General features: G+C 40.0%; 2 protein-coding genes across 2 annotated transcripts; both read right to left on the bottom strand.

The window, feature by feature from the left end:
• Nucleotides 1–3,188: 3,188 nt before the first annotated feature.
• Nucleotides 3,189–12,225, bottom strand: LOC101730482 (apolipoprotein L6). The gene is made up of 3 exons (XM_031902745.1): nucleotides 12,181–12,225; nucleotides 4,188–4,286; nucleotides 3,189–4,081 (listed from the first exon to the last, which is right to left on the bottom strand). Exons 1-3 carry the CDS (start codon nucleotides 12,223–12,225, stop codon nucleotides 3,308–3,310), a joined length of 918 nt encoding a protein of 305 aa, XP_031758605.1. The 3' UTR covers nucleotides 3,189–3,307.
• LOC101730424 (apolipoprotein L6) lies at nucleotides 12,031–16,139 on the bottom strand. The gene is made up of 3 exons (XM_004918254.2): nucleotides 15,170–16,139; nucleotides 13,802–13,897; nucleotides 12,031–13,701 (listed from the first exon to the last, which is right to left on the bottom strand). The coding sequence occupies exons 1-3, from the start codon at nucleotides 15,197–15,199 to the stop codon at nucleotides 12,907–12,909; spliced, it is 921 nt and encodes a 306-aa protein (XP_004918311.1). The 5' UTR covers nucleotides 15,200–16,139; the 3' UTR covers nucleotides 12,031–12,906.
• Nucleotides 16,140–23,253: the final 7,114 nt, after the last annotated feature.

Genomic DNA, 23,253 nt, shown 5'->3' with positions numbered 1-23,253 from the left:
AAGAGGAAGGAAGATGTAATTTTCTGCTAACAGGAGCCATTTTTTTTAATCACCTTTGTGAACACACCCCTAAATACCATGTCTATTTTACAAAACATAACCCAGACATGCCAGTATAATTACTACAAAAAATGGATAGTCATCGTATTAAGCCCAAATGTGCCAATATAATCCCCCAGGCATTTTAACCCCAAAGGTGCTAGTAAAATTACTACAGAAAATGGATAACGAGCATATTAACCCCAGACATGCTAATATATCCCCTAAGTAAAATGGGCAATGGGCTTTTTAACCCCAGAGGTGCTAGTAAAACTACTTCATAAAATCGATAATGAGCATATTAACCCCAGATGTGCCAATACAACCCCTAAGTAAAATGGATAATGGGCATTTTAACCCCAGACATGCTGGTAATATTACTACAGAAAATGGATAATGAGCATATTAACCCCAGACATACCAATATAACCCCTAAGTAAAATGGATAATGGCCATTTTAACCCTAGACGTGCAATTCTAATTACTACAGATAATGGATAATTGGCATGTTAACCCCAGCACTGCCCGTATAATCACTGGAGTAATAGCCAATTAGCCAATTTTATGGCTGTGGCTTCTGGGGTCCACTGTGACATCACAAGGCACACACAGTAAGTGTTCATGGGAAAACCAGTGGAATCCTCTTAAGCACTGGAAGATTGTGGGGATAGGAGGGAAAATCAGGTAACTGGGAGAGTTGATGACTTTGTGACATACCATTAAGATCACTGAAAAATAGCCAATGAGAACTCCATTAACTCTACACATGCCAGTAAGATCACGGAATAATAGCCAATGAGCATTCCATTAACTCTAGACATGCCAGTGAGATCAGTGGATAGTTTGGAAGCATAACCTACACTTTCATACCAGTAGCAAATAAAAAAACTATTTAAAACATTTAAAGATTAAAAAAAATTAAAAAAAATAAAAATATGTGTGTATTTATAAAGGTGATAAAATACTGTACAGGTATGGGATCCCTTTTTCCGGAAACCCGTTATCCAGAAAGTTCCAAATTACGGAAAGGCCATCTCCCATAGATTCCATTATAAGCAAATAATTCTAATTTTTTAAAATTATTTCCTTTTTCTCTGTAATAATAAAACAGTACCTTGTAAGATTAGCTGATAATTAACTGGAAATTCTAACTAAACTTCTGTGATTTACTTTAAAGAAGGAAATTGCAAATGTGCAGGATATTGTTGAAATTGGAGTCTTGGCTTGCTGACTAATGCTAGGGACAAATATTTTCAGTATTTCAGTAGCAGTTACATTTTCTAGGGACCAGTGATTAGCCCAAAATGCTGATGAGTACTCACTATTCTTGCTTCAACTAAAATGGATAAATACCCTTATAACTCTGTCTTGGTTGTGCACTATTCCTGTAGTGCACTATATACATTTCTGCACCATTGCTTCTGTAGGGCCCATAGGAAAAATAGTCCCTATGTTTTTAAATCCCTACAGGATCAGTTCCCTTTGTTACTAGGCAATAGGGCCTGTATGTAAGTTAGTTAATTAAAGGAGAAGGAAAGGCTAATAAAGAGTTAATCTCAAGCTGCAGGCATACCTTCAGTTGTCTCCCCATATTTCTCCAGTTCAGATGATCAGAAGCCAAACAGGAAGGAAAAACGCTGAGCTGGGTAGAGAAGATTCCCATAATGCATCGCTCCTGCACTGACTTGGGGACTTGGACTGTAGGCGGCACATGCACACAAACAGGAGCGCTCCCCCTAGCGTCTGGTTGCCATGGCAACCGCCGCCCTTACAAGCAGTGTATGCAGTGGCAGCTTCGGACGCAGGTGCTGGTGGGGGGAGAGGCAAGCAGCGAGGGGGTGACGGAAGCGGAGCGGATGGTGGTGGTGGACGCAGCCGACAGGCGTGTGCTGGGTGGGGGAGAGGCACCTTTCAATGAAAGAAACCGATGGTGGCGCCGTTCACTGAAAGGCAAGCGGAGCGGGGGGGGGAGGGGTGGGTGCTGACAAGTGGCGAGTTGGATACACAACACCAGGACACGAGCGGGGGTGCCCATACAGACATGCTGGACAAGATGGCCGCGCCGTTCACTGAAACAAGTATGTAGGTTCTAGTATGTGTATCTCTGTAAATCTTTCATTAGGCAAGCCAGGAATATAGCGTTTTTACATAGCAATAGTAGTACTATTTAATAGTGTGCTTAATAGATTTTGACTTTCCTTGTCCTTTAATATATGTATGCTATTAAACAGCAGGTGGCACGACCACTTCCTGTCACACTTTATTATAGTGCTGGGAAAGGGGTGCAATTCCTCTTTGGCCGCCACTTGAGGCACAGGGTTAATGTTGCTGTGAGCCTGGGCATGGGCCCAGTAAGGAAAAGGCCCTTGGTGAAGTTGGGGATCAGGAATCCCATGAATGAAGTGTTATAGTGGTAGGTGTAGCTCCGGACCCAGTACACACTAGGAAGTATAGTCAGTATAGTCAGGTAGGGTTGAGCTAGACAGAGCAGTCCTGACAAAGCAGTGGTATATTGTAGGTATCTCTCCCAGGCCATATTGCCTGTAGTGATCCCAGTGAATACAGAATCAGGATAAAGAATTCACTTAAGCTGATCTAAGCCGGGTGTCGCAGAGGTGAAGTGAGATTCCTGCCAAGTCTCTCCTCAGGGGAGTGTCAGCCTACGCTCTACTTTGATTTTGCTTGAATCACTTGGCTCAGAGAAATTGTGCTGTGAGTAAACTGTGTGGATGTTAAATAACTTGCTTTGTTTGCAAGAACCTCTGGCACCCTCTGTGGTTTTTTTTTCTGTATAGCAGCAAGAAAAGTGTAATTGCACAACACCCTCACCTTCCTCTTCCACTTAGCGAAGGCCTATTCTGGGTAAGAGAGTCCATTGTAACCCATGTTCTACTGGTACTAGTCTGGGTAGGTAGTTATTGAGCTGAGAAAGAGGTTACACTTTCATGAAACTTGCCATCACCTGAATTGAGGAATGCAGAAATCTGATCTTGGTTCCTATGGTTCTTTATATCTTTGGTATGTCAGTTATACACATTTAGGAAGGGCACATTGGACACTGAAGAGTGATTGAGATAGGAGGTTTCTGTCTTTGGCAAAGCTACTAGAAACTAATAAAATACTGTAGATAGAATACTGGTAAGGAATGCTTTTATATAGTGAAATTTGTAATTCAAGATGTCACCGTAGAAACACAGAGTATGCTGGGAAACCAAAAAATGAATATCCCCAGATAATATCATATAATCTTTCAATTGTTACATAAGAGTTAAAAATCCTCTATTGTAGTAATGAATGAAAAACCATTTTGCACTTCAAGTGCAGCAGCTTGTATCTTTTCAAACTCAGTCTCCATCTGATCAGCAACATCTCGGATTTTTTTTGCTTGCTCAGCTTTAGCCCCGGCTTTCAGATCTTTTGCTCCCTTTGCAACAGATGCAATGTTCATAAATATAAACAGTGTTGCTAAGACTCCAGATACAGCTGCTGCAGCCTGGGCTCCCTGAGATGCTATCTGGGAAGCAGCAGCAGATATCTTGGCCAGCTGAGCCAGCCGCGTTATGCGAACTGCTTCCAAGTCCCCTCTTACACTGTCTTTCACAATGTCACCATCTTGCACACCCATCAGCCTTTTCATGTGCTCAATGTGAGAATTAATGCATTCCAGAAGTTCTTCCAAGTGTGCTATGTCCGACTGGACTGCCTGTATAATCTTCTCGACTCTCTTGCCCTTCTTGCGTATATTAACAGTATCGGCAATAGAAGATGCAGCCCCAGTGATTCCCCCAGCAGTAGAGACTCCCGCACCGGCCATAGTCACAGTCAGAGATGCTCCAAAGGTAACAGGAGCCAAAGCAATGCCCGCAATGGTGGTGATTCTACCCACAATTCCAACCGAGTTTCCAACGACGCTGGCTATGGTGGCTTTTTTGTGAAATGTATCAATGCCATCTGCAATGCTGCGAAGTTCTTTAACACATTTCTCTACTGATTTTGGCAAAGTTGCCTGGACCTCCCCAAGTTCTTTTACAAACTTTGTCAACTGCCCAAAAAAAAGAGAGAAAATTGGGATAGACCATAGTTGTTTTTTTCCTTCTATATGTTAATTACAGTATATGAAAAAATGTTTGCAAGTCAATTTAACCTACCTTCTCTTCTAAGTCTTTGTATTGCAATTTGTCATTTTCGGAAAGGTTACAGTACTTTTTTACAGGAAACAGTTCAGTTCCATTTTCATTAAAATAAGACTGTAAATAAGAACAACAGCATAATCAATTACTTAAGATTAATTTATATATCAAATGAAAATATATTCATTTTGAATACTTGGTGCAGGGGCCATCATCAAGAATACCATACACACCCATGGGTATCTGAGGTGCATTGCAGGGTGAGGACTCAACCAAATGGTATCACAGGCATTGGTCTTATTGTGCCACATGGCTCTGTATCCAATAGGGTGTTAATCAACATAGGTCTTTCTGTATTTTTCAGCATTAAGCTCCCTGGCACCTTAACTGTTTAATGTTTATGGGCCATAAAATGATGTTGCTATGGAGTCCAGTAATGTCTACTTATGTAGACAGGCTTGCAAGGAGAAATTAATAGGGGTCAAGACTAAAACAGGATTAAACAAACATGAAACATATTTAAGATAAAATGGTGATAAAAAAAAGATAAAACAGAAAAGGATTAATAGGGAGACAGACAAAGGTTTAAAAGAAGAAAAGTATAGCTAGTAAAGTAAAGACTGGACTACCACCATGGTCATTTGGCACCCTGCTGCGAATATGCACTTCCCTGCTGCTCATAGACACTGTGTGCATCATTTATAAAGTAAAGTGTTCTTCCCGCTGCAGCATTTTCCCCATATTTCTAGCATAACTTCACCCATTGAAAATTGGCACAAAATGTTGTTCTTGACAATTCAGGAAATGTGAGTAGTATTAAAGCGTTAATTATCTCAGCAATCAGTGAAGAGCTTATAGGTTGGGAGAGAGCAGGAATGTTCTATATATACTATACTGGTGCAGTTTCCCTCTTTTGTCTGCCAGCAGGTTTCAGTCTTAAAGTAATATTCATTAGTGATGTAACTAGAAGTTACTAGGGCCAACACAAACTCTTTAGGGCCCCACTAACATCAGATGAAAGCAATCTATTTAGTCTGAATACGTGCCCCACTTAGGCTTCAAACTACCAGAGAAGAATAATATTCAAACCTTCCACCAAGTAATGTAAACAGAAATTGCTTATCTCAGTATTACAGGGACAGCCATGGACCATAGAATGAGTATTCTATCCCACCGGCCAAGCCCAACAGTATCTAATTTGTATTAATTTGCAAACAGTGTGGCATCCAGCTACATACTGACCCAAATGAAGCACAGGTATTCTGTTAGGTTTTTGGACTTTAGACTGGTAGTAATTCTAATGAATCAGTCAGAATGATTAGGAGATATAGGGCTCACCATAGCAGAAGGTTGTTCTTCAGATATGCTTTTCTCTTTCCTGTTGCAAACACAAAACATAGTATAGACAAAATAGTATAATGAAATCAAGCACATTGTAACCACAGAAGGGCATCACTTTAAGGTGCCCATGCCCCTTCCTACTGTGTCTCATACCACATGGCACTTATTCCCTGTGCATTTATACTTATTTTTTGTATTTATTATAACACTTGTCCTCCCTGTGTGTAATTGTGTATACTGTAAGATTGTACAGCGCTGCGTACCCTTGTGGCACTTTATAAATAAAGTTATACATACATACATACATAGACATTTTCCCTCCCACCCCTGATTTGTTCATCATTTGTATTCGCAAATAGAAATATTTTATTAACAAATGCTGTGTGTGCGCATGTTTTACTTCTGGCTTGGACTTTGGCACTGCATATGGGAGCTTGCGTGACTGTTAAGGTGAGCATGTCCAACCCTTATCCATTGCTTGTTTGAACCTAATACCTCAATGTCTGTTTTATATTGTAAGTTGTTTCAGGCAGGGCCCTCTTTACCTCTTGTATCAGTTATTTTTTGTGTGTAAATCTGTATGTTCAATAGGAACAAGATATCAACACAGCGCTCTGTGAAGCAGTTATCAAATGCATTTATATTATGCCTACGTGTCTACTTGGCGTGTGAGAATGCAGAACACCAAAAACATCAAAATCTCATAGCCCTAACAACATCATGCGACTCAAGGCCACTCACATTACTGAAAATGTTTTATTTAATTCTAAATTTGGTTTTATATAACACAGGGCATTCACATAAAATGTTCAACTCACTGGAATGGCTTGTACTTTTATGGCACCAAAAGTTGTTCAACGTGTGCATTTAAAAAATATCCTGAACTACACTATTCAAAAACAATTAAATGCCCAAGGTTCCTATGCAGTAGAATAGTGCAATAAAGGATATTTTCTTAAACATACAACTGTGACTTTTTGTGCCAGGATAAAGAGAATTCCTGAGGGAATATACAACCAGAAAAAAAAGTATAAAAGACGTCCACCAAATGTTCATTGGGCATATTGCATTTGGGACCTTGGGACTTGGTGCAGTCAGCTTGGAGTCTATATTCTGCATGAAACCTGCATTATCTAAGGCTACACACACTGTGTAAAAATGCTGAATTAGTCTTGATGACCACACCAGTGTGTTTAAGATAAAAGCACTATGCAGCTATTATAGTAACTTTTCACTCTGACATAACTATATATTTTGTACCCAGGTGCAAACTCAATAATAAAGGAATATGTGCATATTTAGAAACACTGGCGTTAGCTCCAATTTTGAAAGACTTTGTTTGTTTTTTAAGGCCAGGATACAGAGACAAGGACCTATAGAGTTCTCAATGGGAGCTCTTAATCCCACATAAGTATAATAAAAAAAGTCTTCAAGGCTTAAATTCCACATGTTTATTCCCAAACCAGTTTATATCATCTTTAATAAATACTCTGTAATACATATGATGAACAAATAATCATTTTATGGAATTAACACATTTTCCCCTCTTTTATTATCTATAGAGCATAACAATATCCACCATAACTCACTATCTAACCCTCCTCCATCAGATCAATCCAATTCTGTTCCATGTCCCCACATTTATAGATGTGAAATTATCTGTTGAGTAGAAAATACATTAGTTCAATTCTTACCATTCTCTGTGACACCTCCCTCTTTAAACTTATAGACCCTCCCACCTAAGCATAACAAGTGAATATATATATTTGTTTTTTTTGGTTTGTTTTTTAAATGCAAGTTGATTATTATTTAAATTTTCTGGTCCAAATCTATACCTCAGCAGAGTGCAGAACTTACCAAGAACCCTAGAGCACAGCGGAACTGCAGAACTCACCAATCTCTTCCCTTACAATGTACCATCCCGTAATCAGACTCCCCTTTATACTGTGCAATGTACACTCTCCACCTCTTTATGTCACACCTTTCTTTTCCTTGCTCCTTCTGGCATCTATAACTGGTTGGGCTTTACTCTGACTCACATTGGGCATATTTACTAAAGTTTACATTTTCTCTTTGTCTAACTCAGTTCACGTCCATATACTTTATCAGGTGTATTTCCAAGGGTATATCATGTATTTACTTAAAATCATAAATATGTTGCAAGGAGCTTAATGTTCTGAAATTTCAATTGTGTAAATACTTTGCATTATTGTGCCAGTGTATTCTCCCCTTACAACTGTCTGGGGTAGTAAAACAATGTGGCATAGTGCAGTAACCTATGTGGGATATTAGCATGGGGCTATATGACCTAGTTAATGCGATGCTAACGTGGCTGCTGTACATTTATAATACAGGTAGGGGACCTGTTATCCAGAATGCTCAGGACCTGGGGTTTTCCGCATAAGGAATCTTTCCGTAATTTGGATCTCCATAACTTAAGTCTGCTAAAAATCATTTAAGAATTGAATAAACCCAATAGGATGGTTTTGCCTCCAATAGGGATTAATTATATCTTAGTTGGGATCAAGTACAGGTACTGTTTTATTATTACAGAGAAAAGGGAATCATTTAACCATTAAATAAACCCAATAGGGCTGTTCTGCCCCCAATAAGGGGTAATTATATCTTAGTTGGGATCAAGTACAGGTACTGTTTTATTATTACAGAGAAAAGGGAATCATTTAACCATTAAATAAACCCAATAGGGCTGTTCTGCCCCCAATAAGGGGTAATTATATCTTAGTTGGGATCAAGTACAGGTACTGTTTTATTATTACAGAGAAAAGGGAATCATTTAACCATTAAATAAACCCAATAGGGCTGTTCTGCCCCCAATAAGGGGTAATTATATCTTAGTTGGGATCAAGTACAGGTACTGTTTTATTATTACAGAGAAAAGGGAATCATTTAACCATTAAATAAACCCAATAGGGCTGTTCTGCCCCCAATAAGGGGTAATTATATCTTAGTTGGGATCAAGTACAGGTACTGTTTTATTATTACAGAGAAAAGGGAATCATTTAACCATTAAATAAACCCAATAGGTCTGTTCTGCCCCCAATAAGGGGTAATTATATCTTAGTTGGGATCAAGTACAGGTATTGTTTTATTATTACAGAGAAAAGGAAATCATTTTAAAAATAAGAATTATTTGCTTATAATGGAGTCTATGGGAGATGGCCCGCAATTCAGAACTTTCTGGATAAAGGGTTTCCGGATAAGGCATCCCATACCTGTAGTTTACCAGTCTGAACCTGGCAAAATTACTTTTGTGAAAAAATGCAGTGGAGTGCGTGATACAAATGTTCCCCAATGCGAAACACCAAATTGGCTTTAGTAATTTGGAGTTTTCATTGTTGCGGAAAATATGTGATATTTAACATTTCCAATTTAGTATAAATGCCCCAATGTCTTGACAGCCTGTGAAAATAACTGCATCATTTAAAGTTCAGCATAACAAAGGGAGCATTCTGGAAACTAATTAAGCTAATGATGTAAGTCTCTATCTAGTAGTACAGGTAATGGATCCGTTATCCAGAAAGCTCCAAATTAAGGGACGGCTACCTCCCATCAACTCCATTTTAATCAAATAATTAAAATCTTTAAAAATGATTTCCTTTTTCTCTGTAGTAATGAAACTACTTTATCCTAACTAAGATATGATTAATCCTTATAGGAGGCAAAACAATCCTGTTGGGTTTAATTAAACGTTAAATTATTTTCTTAGTAGACTAAAAGCATGGAGATCCAAATTACTTAAGGATCCCTCATCCTCAAACCTCAGGTCTCAGGCATTCTGGATAACAGGTCTCATTCCTGTAGTGGAAGGTTGTGCTTTCATGTTTTACAACAATTAGCCAGGCTGCCCAATAAAGAGATCTGTATTATATAGCAGCCTTAGCAGTGGGTGAGCACAAATACGTATTTCCCAATTATTTATATTATGTTTATATAGGTTGACATCATTGTGAGAGACAAAACTGACACGTTTTTCCTTACTGTGGGAAAGACATGGTGGGCTTTATATGTAAGAAATAAGATGTATTGAAAGGCTGCTATTTCCAGTTCTGCCACCAGACGGTAGGGAACCATTTACTCTTTGACCAACGGGAAGGGGATAGTGCATGGCCTCAAAAAGTTTTCCTGTAGGACTAGTTAGGTTAGATAGTTGTAGGGTGGATCTTTTTAGCTCACTGCAGGGGTGAGGGTCAGTGGTAGGTTAGATAGACAAACAGCTGAGGCTCCAACGGGGAGAGAGAGAGGGAACAGTGTCCCAGTTGTAGGTTCACCTTTAAGTTCATTTTCAGTATGTTATAGAATGGCAAATTCTAATAAACTTTTCAATTGGTCATCATTATTTATTTTAAATAGTTTTTGAATTATTTGCCGCCTTATTCTAACTTTTTGCAGCTTTCATATGGGGGCCACTGACCCCAGTATCCCAAAAACTATTGCTCTGTGAGTCTACAATTTTACTGCTATCGCTCCCTTGTTGCTAAGGTAATTTTGACCGTAGCAACCAAATACCTGCTGAAACACCAAACTCAAGAGCTTCTGAGCAAATATTGAAATAATTAAAAAACTACAAATAATAAAAAATGAAGACTACCGTATATACTCGAGTATAAGCCGATCCAAATATAAGCCGAGGTACCTAATTTAACCTAAGAAAACTGGAAAAATGTATTGACTCGAGTATAAGCCTAGGGTGGGAAATGCAGCAGGTACTGCTAAGTTTCATCAAAATAAATACCAATAAAATTACATTAAATGAGGCATCAGTGGGGTATAGGTTTTTAAATATTTATTTAAGAAAAACCATAAACTAGCTCTGTAAGTGAAGAAGAGGGTCAACAAAAACAATATGGTATCAACAATGATGCCTTAAGAGTATTACCCCCTTAGCTCAATCAGCAACCAAGCTAAAACACAAAGAGTTAAAAACCTTCAAAACTATATATAGTTTATATAGAATATAAAGTGCAATGTATAGTGCAGCATGGGACAGGTGAGGATGGTAGATGAAGATGAATTTAGGAGCGGGCCAGGGCACTGGAGGGTCTGGATGCAGGTGGCCTTATTTGCACACAGAGGACAGAGGGTGCTAGTAAGGAGGGACCTATGGCACCCGAATCGAGTATAAGCCGTGGGTGACTTTTTCAGCACATTTTGGGTGCTGAAAATCTAGGCTTATACTCAAGTATATACAATAATTGCAAATTGTCCCAGGATATTACTCTCTAGATCATTCTACAAGTTGACTGACCAAGATTGCCAGAAGTTTTAAGTCAAAACTGTATTGGTGTTACTAATAAACTGTTCCTGAGTTCAACGGTGGTGTGTGTGTGTGTGTGTGTGAACCTCCAGTTTATTCATCTTAAGTGAGTATTTCAAGTTCCCTGAGCTGTGACCTTGGTGTGTGTTGTGGTGCCAAGTATAAATCAATCAATTACTCAATGCACACCTACTAACCACAAAAAGGCAGCAAATGGTATGTGTAACATATAATTCTCTTTATATGGAAAATATTCACAAAACAATAAATACAATTACAATGCATAATATACATACCACCAGCTGGACTAAATGTAATATACAGAAAAAGCAGACACGTGTGGATTGGGGTTTTCTCTTCTTCTCTTCTTTCTCTTCTTTTTCTTGTCTTTGTTTTAAAGCCAGCTTTTTTTGCTTTAGCAATTGTGGTGTGCCCTCCAAAACTATTTGTTTGAATTGTGGTGCCAAGTATCCCAGGAGGGCACGGGACACCATGGTAGTAAGAGGTTGACTGCGAGATACTATAATGATAATATAATAGATTTCTCCACAATGGAATGTTGTATCTTTCATAAATGTATTGATTTTATGGGGGGGATTTACAAAAGCAGAGATGGTGGTGATGATGGTGGTGATAAAATATGTATAAAACAGCTTCTCCATATTCACAAACTGAAATCCGCCTAAATTCCGATGACCGTCACTTTTCAGTATTTGGTGAAAGAAAGACAGACACTTTTGTGAATTTGTCTTTTAAACAACATAAAAATTGCACAAAAATTACATTTTAAATAGGTGCAAAAATCCTCATTAACATTTCTATAAACAAGTATATTGTAAATATTGTGTGGTGACCTCGCCAAACGAGCGCATCTTACAGTGTATGGCCACCTTTAGTGCTGTGACTTATGGTTTGGACACATATACTGGCGGCAGAGGTCAGAATTAATACCTTCATCCCCTCACCATTGTTACTGTAAAGACAATCAAGAACATTATGGTCCCCATACACGGGCCGATTATAGCTGCCGATATTGGTCCCTTGGACTGATTTGGCAGCTTATCGGCCCATGTAGGGGCAGAACTGAGGGGCCTGGCCGACCAATATCTGGCCTGAAATTGGGCAGATATCAATCGGCCAGGTTAGAAAATCCAGTTGGATCGGGGACCGCATCAACTCATTGATGCGGTCCCCGAACTGACTGCCCCATTGCCGCGTGTAGAATTCGATCGTTTGGCCAAATGATCTAATTTGCCTACATGCCTCCCCGATATCGCCCACCCGTAGGAACTGCCTGTGTATGGCCAGCTTTACAGTCCTAAACAGACTCACCTCAGTGGAGAAGGAAAGGTAAAATCCCTGGGGGGATAACTGATTAATGTTATTATCACTTACCTGATACCCAGGCCTGTGTTCCTGGTACTTTTTAGCGAGCACCATGGAGTGATCCTCTTCATCCAGATTTTTCTTTCTTCAGTACCCCAAGGTCAATGCATGTGCAGTAGTTTGGAAAAGCTAGATTTTTGTTAAATTTCAGCCTTTCACTCAGTTGTATGTGCACAGGCGCGGAGAAGGAAAGAGCAGAAAGATCGCAGTATGGTGCTTATTGAAAAATAACCTGGAATGGTGCAGTTTTTTGTTTAGAGGAGCACTGGCCTGGGGTATTAGGCTAGTTATTGCAATCACTTACATTCGGTACCCCCCAATGATTTACACTTTACTTCTCCTTTAAATTCAATTTGCTTGGCACAATGCTAGTACTTGCTAAGATACAGCAGCTCCTTTGTTTCAAAGATGATTGAATACCACCCATGTACATAATCAGAAATACCCCATGCAAATATACGGTATTAAAAATTGCTAAGGCAAATTATAGATCACTGCACCACATAACTAATGTGTCAGTTGGTAAATTCCCACCCTACCTGAGCTCCAGTATGGTAAATAACATGCCTTTCGAGTATTTGTATGGTTTTTGTACATATACAGCCTGCTACTTAATATTACATGTGTGATCAATGCTGGGACTAAGCCTGTACAATTGTGCCTACAGATGTGTATTTTTGTATGTTTTTGTACATATACAGCCTGCTACATAATATCATATCTGTGTTTTAAATGTTACATGAGAGCTAAAGATCCTTTATTGTAGTACACAAATGAAAAACCATTTTGCACTTCAAGCGCAGCAGCTTGTAGCTTTTCAAACTCAGTCTCCAGCTCATCAGCAACATCTCGGATTTTTTTTGCTTGCTCAGCTTTAGCCCCGTCTTTCAGATCTTTTGCTCCCTTTGCAACAAATGCAATGTCCACAAATATAAACAGTGCTGCTAAGACTCCAGATACAGCTATTGCGGCCTTGGCTCCCTGAGCTGCTATCTGGGCTGCTCTTGCAGCAGTAGTTGATATACTGGCCAGCTGAGCCAGCCGTGTGATCTCAACTGCGGCAAAGACTCCTCTTACACTGACTCTCGCAATATCAGCATCTTTTACACCCATCAGCCTTTTCATGTCCTCAATGTGAGTATTAATGGATTTCAGAAGCTTTTCCAAGTGTGCTATGTCCGACTGGACTATCTGTATAATCTCCTCGACTCTCTTGCCCTTTATGCGTATATTAGCAGTATCTGCGATAGAAGATGCAGCCCCAGTGATTCCCCCAGCAGTAGCAACTCCCACACCAACCAGGGTCACAATCAGAGATGCTCCAAAGGTAACAGGAGCCAAAGCAAGGCCTACAATGGTGGTGATTCCACCCGCTATCCCAAATGAGCTTCCGACGACGCTGGCTATGGTGGCATTCTTGTGAAATGTATCAATGCCATCTGCAATGCTGCGAAGTTCTTTAACGCATTCCTCTACCGATTTTGGCAAAGTTTCCTGGACCTCCCCAAGTTCTTTTACAAATGTTTTCAACTGCCCAAAAAAAGGAGAGTGAGAGATGGAGAGAGGTCATTTTTATTTTGTGACCTACAATATATTATTTATAAGGCATTTATTTGTCAGTACAACCAACCTTCTCTTCTAAGTCTTTGCATTGCAATTTGACATTTTCAGAAAGGTTACAATATTTTTCAGGAAACGGTTCCATTTCTCCTTCCATGAAATGAGACTGTAAATAAGAATGACAATAGAATATTCATTAATTAAGATTATTTATAGATAGTTACATGGAAATTGCATGTAATGAGTATAGAAAAGCCTGAAACAGTCAATACAGAAAAATGTCTCTAGCACAGGTTACGATACAGACTAGACATTTTTATATCAGTTTTAGGAACTTAACAATATAGTAGGGTAGTTTTAACTTAATAAAGTTAGTAAGATAAATTACCATGGGTGTTAATTGCAGTGGATTTTGTGTAGGTTTCAACCTGAGGACACCACAAGCAGTTGTCCCATTGTGTCATATGTTTCTATATGTTAAGTGGTTATGAACAAGGATATAACAGAGAGCACAGACATCACAGGTTTCTACTAGCAACCAGTCTGTTATATGTTTGTCATAAATTAAAGCCCAGTAGCTTATACTTATGTCACTGGATATTAAGGAGTGAAAAAGGAGCAAAACTAAAACAGATAAAATGTGTAAGATTACAGTTAGGTACGCAAAAAGCTGGAAATAGACAAGGGTTAAGAAGAGAAAAGTTACAGGGAGACAGAAAAAGGTCAACACAGTGGGCAAGAAAAAAGTAAAAAAATAATCTTTTTTAGTGTTGATAGCAGGGATATACAGTACAGTATACTAATGCATATGCTTGTGTTTTGTATAGTATGTCGGCCATTTCACATTTCACTATGCCATCAGGCTTCATAATGTTGTTCATTATTAATACAGGTATGGGACCCGTTATCTAGAATGCTTGGGACCTGGGATTTTCCAGATAAGGGATCTTTCTGTAATTTGGATCTCCTACCTTAAGTCTACTAAAAGATTATTTAAACAGTAATTAAACCCAATAGGATTGTTTTGCCTTCAATAAGGATTAATTACACCTTAGTTGGGATCAAGTACAGGTACTGTTTTATTATTACAGAGAAAAAGGAAATCTTTTTTTAAAAATGTGAACTATTTGATTACAGTGGAGTCTATGGTAGATGGCCTTTCCGTAAGTCGGAACTTTCCGCATAAGGGGTCCGATACCTGTACATCATTCAGAACTTCCAGTCAAGTAAATAAAATGGCAATTCCTAATCTCAGTTTTACAAGGATACCTGTGGCCCCAGTATATTACAAACAGTCTATCCCACCTTACCATGCCCAGCAGGATCTAGTTGCATGAAAAGGAAAACAGGGTGGGACGCAGCTGCATGCTGGTTAACAAAGGTGCTGGGCAACTCTCTAATGAACCAGGAGAATAATAAAGCGGAACATATGTCTTACCAAATCCAGAAGGCTTTGTTCTTCTGACATTTTTTTTCTAAGAAAACCCTAAAATATAGAATAGGATGCAGGGTTATTTGTTCTCAAAAGAGAAATTACTTAATAGAATTACTGGGTGTTGCTACAGCAGGGCATCACTTTAATGTATTAATGGGAATGATTGGAATGCACTGTAAATTTGGCAGACTAAGACAAATATAGATGTTACAAATAGTAAAGCCAGCTTCAAACTTCATGGTTTCTCTTTTATGTTCTGGTCCCCTTTTTTGCCCTCTCTGCCTCTTTAGGGCAGATGCCATGGCCTGTATAACAGCACAAACCTCCAAGCCACCACTGCCCCTGCAGAACTGCTGAAGTACAGGGAGAGCCTGACACAGGATTTTAGGAAATGTATGGCTGTGATGAGGGAAGATGTGTCAAGCTCCCAACAGGATTATGGGTGTCAGTAAATCCCTGTGCTGTAGAAACAAGGTGGACATAGGACTGGGTAACAGTGTTTGGAATATAAAGCTGTAGGAAACTGGCTGGAGACTGTTCTGATTCCAAGAGAATAAGCCAATCCAAGGTGCCACTATAAGCCATGCTGAAAATAGGGGAAAACATGACTAGGACTTTCTCTGGAGAAATTGCTAAACCTTTTCAGAGGATTACTTGTCTGCGGTAGAGGAGAATTATCACTGGCAACCAATCTTTACACATGCCTTCAGCCTGAATCTAACAAATATAAAGATAAGGTTTTTGGCGTATATTCCATAGCAACCCCAAGCATGTTTTATTATTAAACACATGATATGTGACTCATATAATCTGCTGTAGACTCCTCTATAGCATATCCATTTTCATAAATAAATAATCACTTTGTGCAAAACAACTTTTCCCTTCTTATCTTCAGAGCATACTCTGTTAGTGATGTGTGGGTTGAGTTTTACTCGACCGAACCCAAGGCCTAACCCGCCCGCTCCCAGCCTTAACCCGACCAGGCTAGTTCCCTCTATTTATAGACCCACGCCCAACCCGCCCTCCGATTACATCACAAAAGGGAGCGTGCGTGCCTATAAATAAGAGAACCAGAACTAATAATAAGATAATAATAATAATAATAATAATAAGATATAATAATAATAATAATAATAATAATAATAATAATAATAATAAGAGCCGGAACTGGGAATCCGCAGTGTAAAGGCGCAGGCAGGGAGAGCAAGCAGAACAGCTCGACTCGAACCTGCGACCCAAAAATGTTGTGCAGAGGTCGGCCCAAAACTGCCTGAGAAGCGGGTATTGGGCTGGCCCACACATCACTATCCTCCTTAACTCACTGTTTACCCCCCCTTATTACATTAAACCACTTCTGTTTCATTCCTCCAACAAATCTATCAGACACACACTTAGCTGCATTTCAGTCATTCTATTGTAGCAAATAGAGTAACCAAATCATTAAAAAATCTGCAGTACTGAGATGTTTATTGGATATGCAGCAGGAAGTTCAACTTGAAAAGTTGAATAGAATATATGGAAGGCTTCAGGTCTTAACCAAAGTCTTTTTTTATTTATACACACATCCAAAGAAGTCTAAATCTTGCTCCTAAACTCTTTCTCTAATTCTCTCTGCTTCTTTGCTTGTCTCAAACACTCACGTAGTGGAGGGCCGATAATGGAAGCCAGTTTTGACCACTCCCCTTTTTGAAACCGCACCCACTTGAAACCACACCTCTGTTATACCCTGTGTAATACTCTGCCTTCCCTACCCTGCCTGTGTGTGTCATACTCTGCCTTCCCTACCCTGCCTGTGTGTGCCATACTCTGCCTTCCCTACCCTGCCGGTGTGTGCCATACTCTGCCTTCCCTACCCTGCCTGTGTGTGCCATACTCTGCCTTCCCTACCCTGCCTGTGTGTGTCATACTCTGCCTTCCCTACCCTGCCTGTGTGTGCCATACTCTGCCTTCCCTACCCTGCCTGTGTGTGCCAAACTCTGCCTTCCCTACCCTGCCTGTGTGTGCCATACTCTGCCTTCCCTACCCTGCCTGTGTGTGCCATACTCTGCCTTCCCTACCCTGCCTGTGTGTGCCATACTCTGCCTTCCCTACCCTGCCTGTGTGTGCCATAGTCTGCCTGCCCTACCCTGCCTGTGTGTGCCATACTCTGCCTTTCCTACGCTGCCTGTGTGTGCCATTCTCTGCCTTCCCTACCCTGCCTGTGTGTGCCATACTCTGCCTTCCCTACCCTGCCTGTGTGTGTCATACTCTGCCTTCCCTACCCTGCCTGTGTGTGCCATACTCTGCCTTCCCTACCCTGCCTGTGTGTGCCATACTTTGCCTTCCCTACCCTGCCTGTGTGTGCCATACTCTGCCTTCCCTACCCTGCCTGTGTGTGCCATACTCTGCCTTCCCTACCCTGCCTGTGTGTGCCATACTCTGCCTTCCCTACCCTGCCTGTGTGTGCCATACTCTGCCTTCCCTACCCTGCCTGTGTGTGCCATACTCTGCATTCCCTACCCTGCCTGTGTGTGCCATACTCTGCCTTCCCTACCCTGCCTGTGTGTGTCATACTCTGCCTTCCCTACCCTGCCTGTGTGTGCCATACTCTGCCTTCCCTACCCTGCCTGTGTGTGCCATACTCTGCCTTCCCTACCCTGCCTGTGTGTGTCATACTCTGCCTTCCCTACCCTGCCTGTGTGTGCCATACTCTGCCTTCCCTACCCTGCCTGTGTGTGCCATACTCTGCTTTCCCTACCCTGCCTGTGTGTGCCATACTCTGCCTTCCCTACCCTGCCTGTGTGTGCCATACTCTGCCTTCCCTACCCTGCCTGTGTGTGCCATACTCTGCCTTCCCTACCCTGCCTGTGTGTGCCATACTCTGCCTGCCCTACCCTGCCTGTGTGTGCCATACTCTGCCTTTCCTACGCTGCCTGTGTGTGCCATATTCTGCCTTCCCTACCCTGACTGTGTGTGCCATACTCTGCCTTCCCTACCCTGCCTGTGTGTGCCATGCTCTGCCTGCCCTACCCTGCCTGTATGTGCCATACTCTGCCTTCCCTACCCTGCCTGTGTGTGCCATGCTCTGCCTTCCCTACCCTGCCTGTGTGTGCCATACTCTGCCTGCCCTACCCTGCCTGTGTGTGCCATACTCTGCCTTCCCTACCCTGCCTGTGTGTGCCATACTCTGCCTTCCTTACCCTGCCTGTGTGTGCCATGCTCTGCCTTCCCTACCCTGCCTGTATGTGCCATACTCTGCCTTCCCTACCCTGCCTGTGTGTGCCATACTCTGCCTGCCCTACCCTGCCTGTGTGTGTATGGCACACACAGGCAGCCTACAGTGACACAATGCTGGCACTGCTCCTACAGTCTGCACAATAACTATATATTAAAAAACTTTTTAATTGCAGTGCCACCTCAGTATATGTTCTTTTTGTAGTGTACAGGGATTATTTGTGGGTTTCTACTGCTCCTACAGTCTACAGGTGTGAACAGGGGAACAATGTGGGTGATTACAGTCTGAGCCTGAGGTGTGAACACTGCAGGGGGTGAACAATGCAGGTATTAAAAAGTGTGAACAACACAGGGGATTACATGTTTAAACAATACAGGGGGTTTACTGAATCTGAGGTGAGAACCATGCAGGGGGGGCAGTTAATCTCAGTACTGATACCCTTTAAAGCTTACACAAGAGTAAGCCATCAAAGCAGCCAGACAGGTGGGGGGCCACACAGAGGGGGGTGGCGGGCCGCCAGTTTGACAGCACTGGTATAGACACTTGTTGGAAATGTGATTAGGGACCAGGAAACCACACCCATATATGGTACTCATGCCCCCAGATGCAATCTTATTGGTCTAAAATTCTAGAAACTATAACTACTATGACGAAAATAACAATTAGGGAAAACGAAATTCCAACTATCTTACTAAATCTAATCCCTCAGAAAAACTGCGTATTAACAAATACACTTACCCAGCACTTACTAAACGCAGCTAGAACCTTAATTCCAAGACACTGGAAAGCAAAAGACCCTCCAACATTCCTAGAATGGATATATTTAGTAGAGGAAATTAGAAAATTAGAGGAGATTACATTTACGATCCACAATAATAGTACAGCTTACTGGAGACTATGGGAACCCTGGATTACATTCACTAAAAATCACAATCCCATTGACATAGGAATCAATTTAACTAAACTCCCCAAAAGCTACAACAAAACTAACAATGTCAATGTTATAGAAGTAACTTGTTGTTTCTTCTTCACTTTTGCTGAACGAAACTGAATGTCATTGCATATGTTCCAAACCCTTCCCTCTCTTTTTTCTGTACCCCATTTATTCTTGAAACTAAAATAAAGAATACATATAAAAAAGAAACATTAATCCCCAGCAATTTACAAACTTGGAACCTTTTGCCCTGTGGTCCAAATGTGAAAGGAGTAAAGAAAAGAGTAAGGGGGAGCCAGAAGAGAAGGGCCAAAGCAAAAGAGAAAGGTGGGGTGAGCAGAAGAGAAAAAGAATAGAGAGAGGGAACAATATTTTAATAAAGAGCAGAAAAGTAAGTTTGCAGGGGAGACAAGGAAAGAGCAGAAGGCCTAGAAAAGGGGCAAGTGGAAAGATAGAGTACATGTGGAGAGCTGAGGGTGGAAAAGAGGAGACAAAAGGAAGAAAGTGTTGGGAAGACAATACTTTAAGAAATGGGAAAGAAGTGGACAACTAAATAGGACAGGCATAGGTAGTTGTGAAGAGAAAAGTAAAGAATACAATAAAAAGGGTGGTACATGGATTTAATGCAAAAGAAAGTTGAGGAGCAAAAATTGTTCAAAATGATAGAAATCTGGAGAGAAAAGGATAGGAGAGAGAATAGACAATAGTAGAAAAGATGAAGGGAGTAGAGAAGAGTAGAGTAGGGAACATGGGAGAGCAGTGATAGAAACAGAAAGATAATTGTGGTGTGTAGATCTGATCAATAGATTGGCTTGGCTCTCTTTGGTACCTGCATGTCCTATTGCAGACAATTACCTTAGAAAAACTATCCATAAGCACATAGTGATTTTTTTTTTTAAATATAGGTTGATCGCTAAACACTATTTTACAATTTTATTTTCTGCCACAAATAATAGTAGTACTTTACTTTTTATGATAATGCTCAAATGTTAAAATGACTATAAACTGTAAATGCAGAGCCGGCATCGGTAAACTGTTTACTGAACAGCACAAAGAACCACAGACCAGAAACTTAAATGAGAAACACCTTGCATTGTACAACAATCTATACCCCAGAGTGCAGAACTTACCAAGAAACCTAGAGCAGAACTGCAGAACTCACCGATCTGTTTCACATTTAATGTACCATCCTGTAACCAGACTCCCCTTTATACAGTACCCGTACACTCTCCACCTCTTTATGTCACACCTTTGTTTTCTTGCTTCTTTGCATGACTTCTTGCATCAAAACTGGTTTGGCTTTACTCTAAATCACGTGGAAAACAGAAAGCAGGAGATTACGGCAGAACAATCCTTTAGAAAATAAACAACATGTATTTTTAAGCACTTGGAATAAGTAATGTAGGTATATAGGTAATATATAATATAAGTAATATAAGTAATATAGGTATATGGATCATTGCCAAAATTAAAGATCAGTCTGCAAAAGTATAAAAATTGGGGATTTTCAACCTGCGACCATCTGATTGTTGTTAAAGTACAATTCCCTGCATTGTCTCTACAGCCTTCAACAGAGTTTGCAAAATTAATATGTAACTCTCTGTCTAGTGCAGGCATGGCACCTGTTATTCAGAATGCTTGGGGTTTTTCAGAGATATATATATATATATTCTGTAGTTTGAATCTCCATAACTTAAGTCTAATAAAATCGTTTAAGTGATAATTAAACCCAATAGGCTTGTTTTGCCTCCAATATGGATTAATTATATCTTAGTTGGGATCAAGTACAGTGTACTGTTTAATTATTGCAGAGGAAAAGGAAATCAATTTTAAAAATTTGAATTATTTGATTAAAATTAAGTCTGTGGGAGATGGCCTTTCCCTAATTTTGAGCTTTCTGGATGACAGGTTTACGGATTACTGATCCCTTACCTGTAGTAATAAGGTTGCACTTCCATGTTCTACAAAGATCAGTTTTAAAGAATGGGCAAAAGGAGCTTTTGCCCAGGGCAGGGGGGGGGCATCATCAGACCCCTCATCTGCTGTTATTTATAACTAAAGCAAAGCAACCATACCCCCTTCATACCAAGTACCAGGATTACTTTCCAGGAGATGCTGAGATCCTTGCTATGGACCTACAGGTACCTTAAAGCAACTCTGGTTCTTCAGCATTTACCCAGGCTGGTTAGTACTGTAATTTGTGCGGCTTCCAATCACAACATCAAACTATTTAGGATATTTCGATTAATTAGTAATGACCCTGAGGAAAATAAGATAGTTTGGGTGCTAATCTGCAGAGAAAAATATTCCATAATCCAAGTACAACAGCTGGAGGGTTGCAGGATGGACATCTGCGAACTGTATGGCAAAATTACAAATATTGTACACTGGGAAGTAGCCATATACAGTAAATGTTGTATATATATATATATATATATATATATATATATAAATGGTGCCTCATCGGAAGACCTGTTCATTTAGAGAAAACATTGCTCTCAGAATTAATGGGAGCCCTGTGTTTATTGAATCTGAACACCCCTATTTAATATGCCACTGCTGTCCAGTTGCCCCCGCTTATTCCTGTACTCTCCCGTAGCTGGACTAAAAATAGATAAAACCTCATCCTTCTAGTTTTTCATTTTCTCTTATGGAAATATTTAGTGCTGAATGATAGCAGCAAGCTATTGCCGGTGAGTAAGTCGCTCCGTGGGGTCTTGCCCTAAACCTTGGGCCTTTGCCAGTTGTCTAGACCTACAGCCTCTACTGACACCTATGCTTTCTGTTCAAGCAAGTGTAATGGCTGAGGATTAAACGGATTGTTCATCTTTGAGTTAATTTTTAGTATGATGTAGAGAGTAATATTCTGAGACAATTTGCAGTTAGTCTTCATTTTTTATTATTTTTAGTTTTTTAATTGTTTTAGTTTTTTCCAGTTTGGAATTTTAGCAGCTATCAGGTTGCTAGGATCCCACTTACCTTAGCAACCAAAGAGTGGTTTGAATAAGAGACAGGAATATGAATAAAAGAGGACCTAAAAAGTAAGATAAGAGTAAAAGTTTTTTTGGCTGCTGGGGTCAGTGACCCCCATTTAAAAGCTGGAAAGAGTCAGAAGAAAAAGGCAAATAATTATAATTATAATAACTGTAAAAAATAAAAAATGAAGTCCAATTAAAAAGCTGTTCTATAACATATTAAAAGTTAATTTAAAGGTGAGCCACCCCTTTAATTTAATGCAGATTTTTTCTTTATTTAAGCACAATTTCCCAATTTCCAAGGAATATCTCTTTCAGCTACAAAATCCTATCCATAAATATTTCTAAACTGAAGTGAAATTGTGGGACTATCACACTGAGGGTCTTTAGAACTCACTGCTTGCGACTGTTATTCCCTGTTATAAAAAACATATATTTATAATAAAATATATATTTGCCATTATTTCTTGTGTAATGATTATGGTGCCAGGAATAAAAACTTGTAAAAACAAAGCTCCACACTTTAGATATACATATATTTATTCATGTATTTGTAGTTTTATGCTGTAATATGTGGGAGAAAAGTATGAACGACAATAGGATGGAAAATCTTGCAATACAAAAATGAAACCATTAAACCATTCTTTAAGTAGACATTGTTAGTTGTATTGCAAACAATTCAAACAAAGCTTGAAATGGTTTATAATTCTGGTAAACAGCAAGTGCAATATTAGGGGCACACCCTGAACGGCCACGTCCTCAATGCAGCATAAAATAAACGAAAATCAGGCACTCACCATAGGCAGCAATAGTAAGAATGGGAATAATACATTTACACTACTGCAGCCAATAGAAAGGGACTGACCTTTTGTTATTTATCATTCTGATGCACTTGCAGTAACACAACTGTAGCACATGATGGAACCTGTGGTGCTCATTCACTAGCACTGGGTACATTTTTACC

Source organism: Xenopus tropicalis, chromosome 5 (assembly GCF_000004195.4).
Source record: "Xenopus tropicalis strain Nigerian chromosome 5, UCB_Xtro_10.0, whole genome shotgun sequence".
Lineage (NCBI taxonomy): Eukaryota > Metazoa > Chordata > Amphibia > Anura > Pipidae > Xenopus > Xenopus tropicalis.
The sequence above is the reverse complement of the archived record's forward strand: the minus strand, read 5'-3'. Positions and strand labels throughout refer to the sequence as shown.

Bases quoted from the DNA above. Each gene is read 5' to 3' on its own strand.
- LOC101730424 (XM_004918254.2), bottom strand. From the start codon at position 15,199: ATGTCAGAAGAACAAAGCCTTCTGGATTTG. The intron at 13,898-15,169 runs GTAAGACATATG...TCTTATTTACAG, and splicing joins AACAAAGCCTTCTGGATTTG to TCTCATTTCATGGAAGGAGA. The intron at 13,702-13,801 runs GTTGGTTGTACT...TTTTTTGGGCAG, and splicing joins GCAAAGACTTAGAAGAGAAG to TTGAAAACATTTGTAAAAGA.
- LOC101730482 (XM_031902745.1), bottom strand. From the start codon at position 12,225: ATGGTGCTCGCTAAAAAGTACCAGGAACACAGGCCTGGGTATCAG. The intron at 4,287-12,180 runs GTAAGTGATAAT...TCTTATTTACAG, and splicing joins AACACAGGCCTGGGTATCAG to TCTTATTTTAATGAAAATGG. The intron at 4,082-4,187 runs GTAGGTTAAATT...TTTTTTGGGCAG, and splicing joins ACAAAGACTTAGAAGAGAAG to TTGACAAAGTTTGTAAAAGA.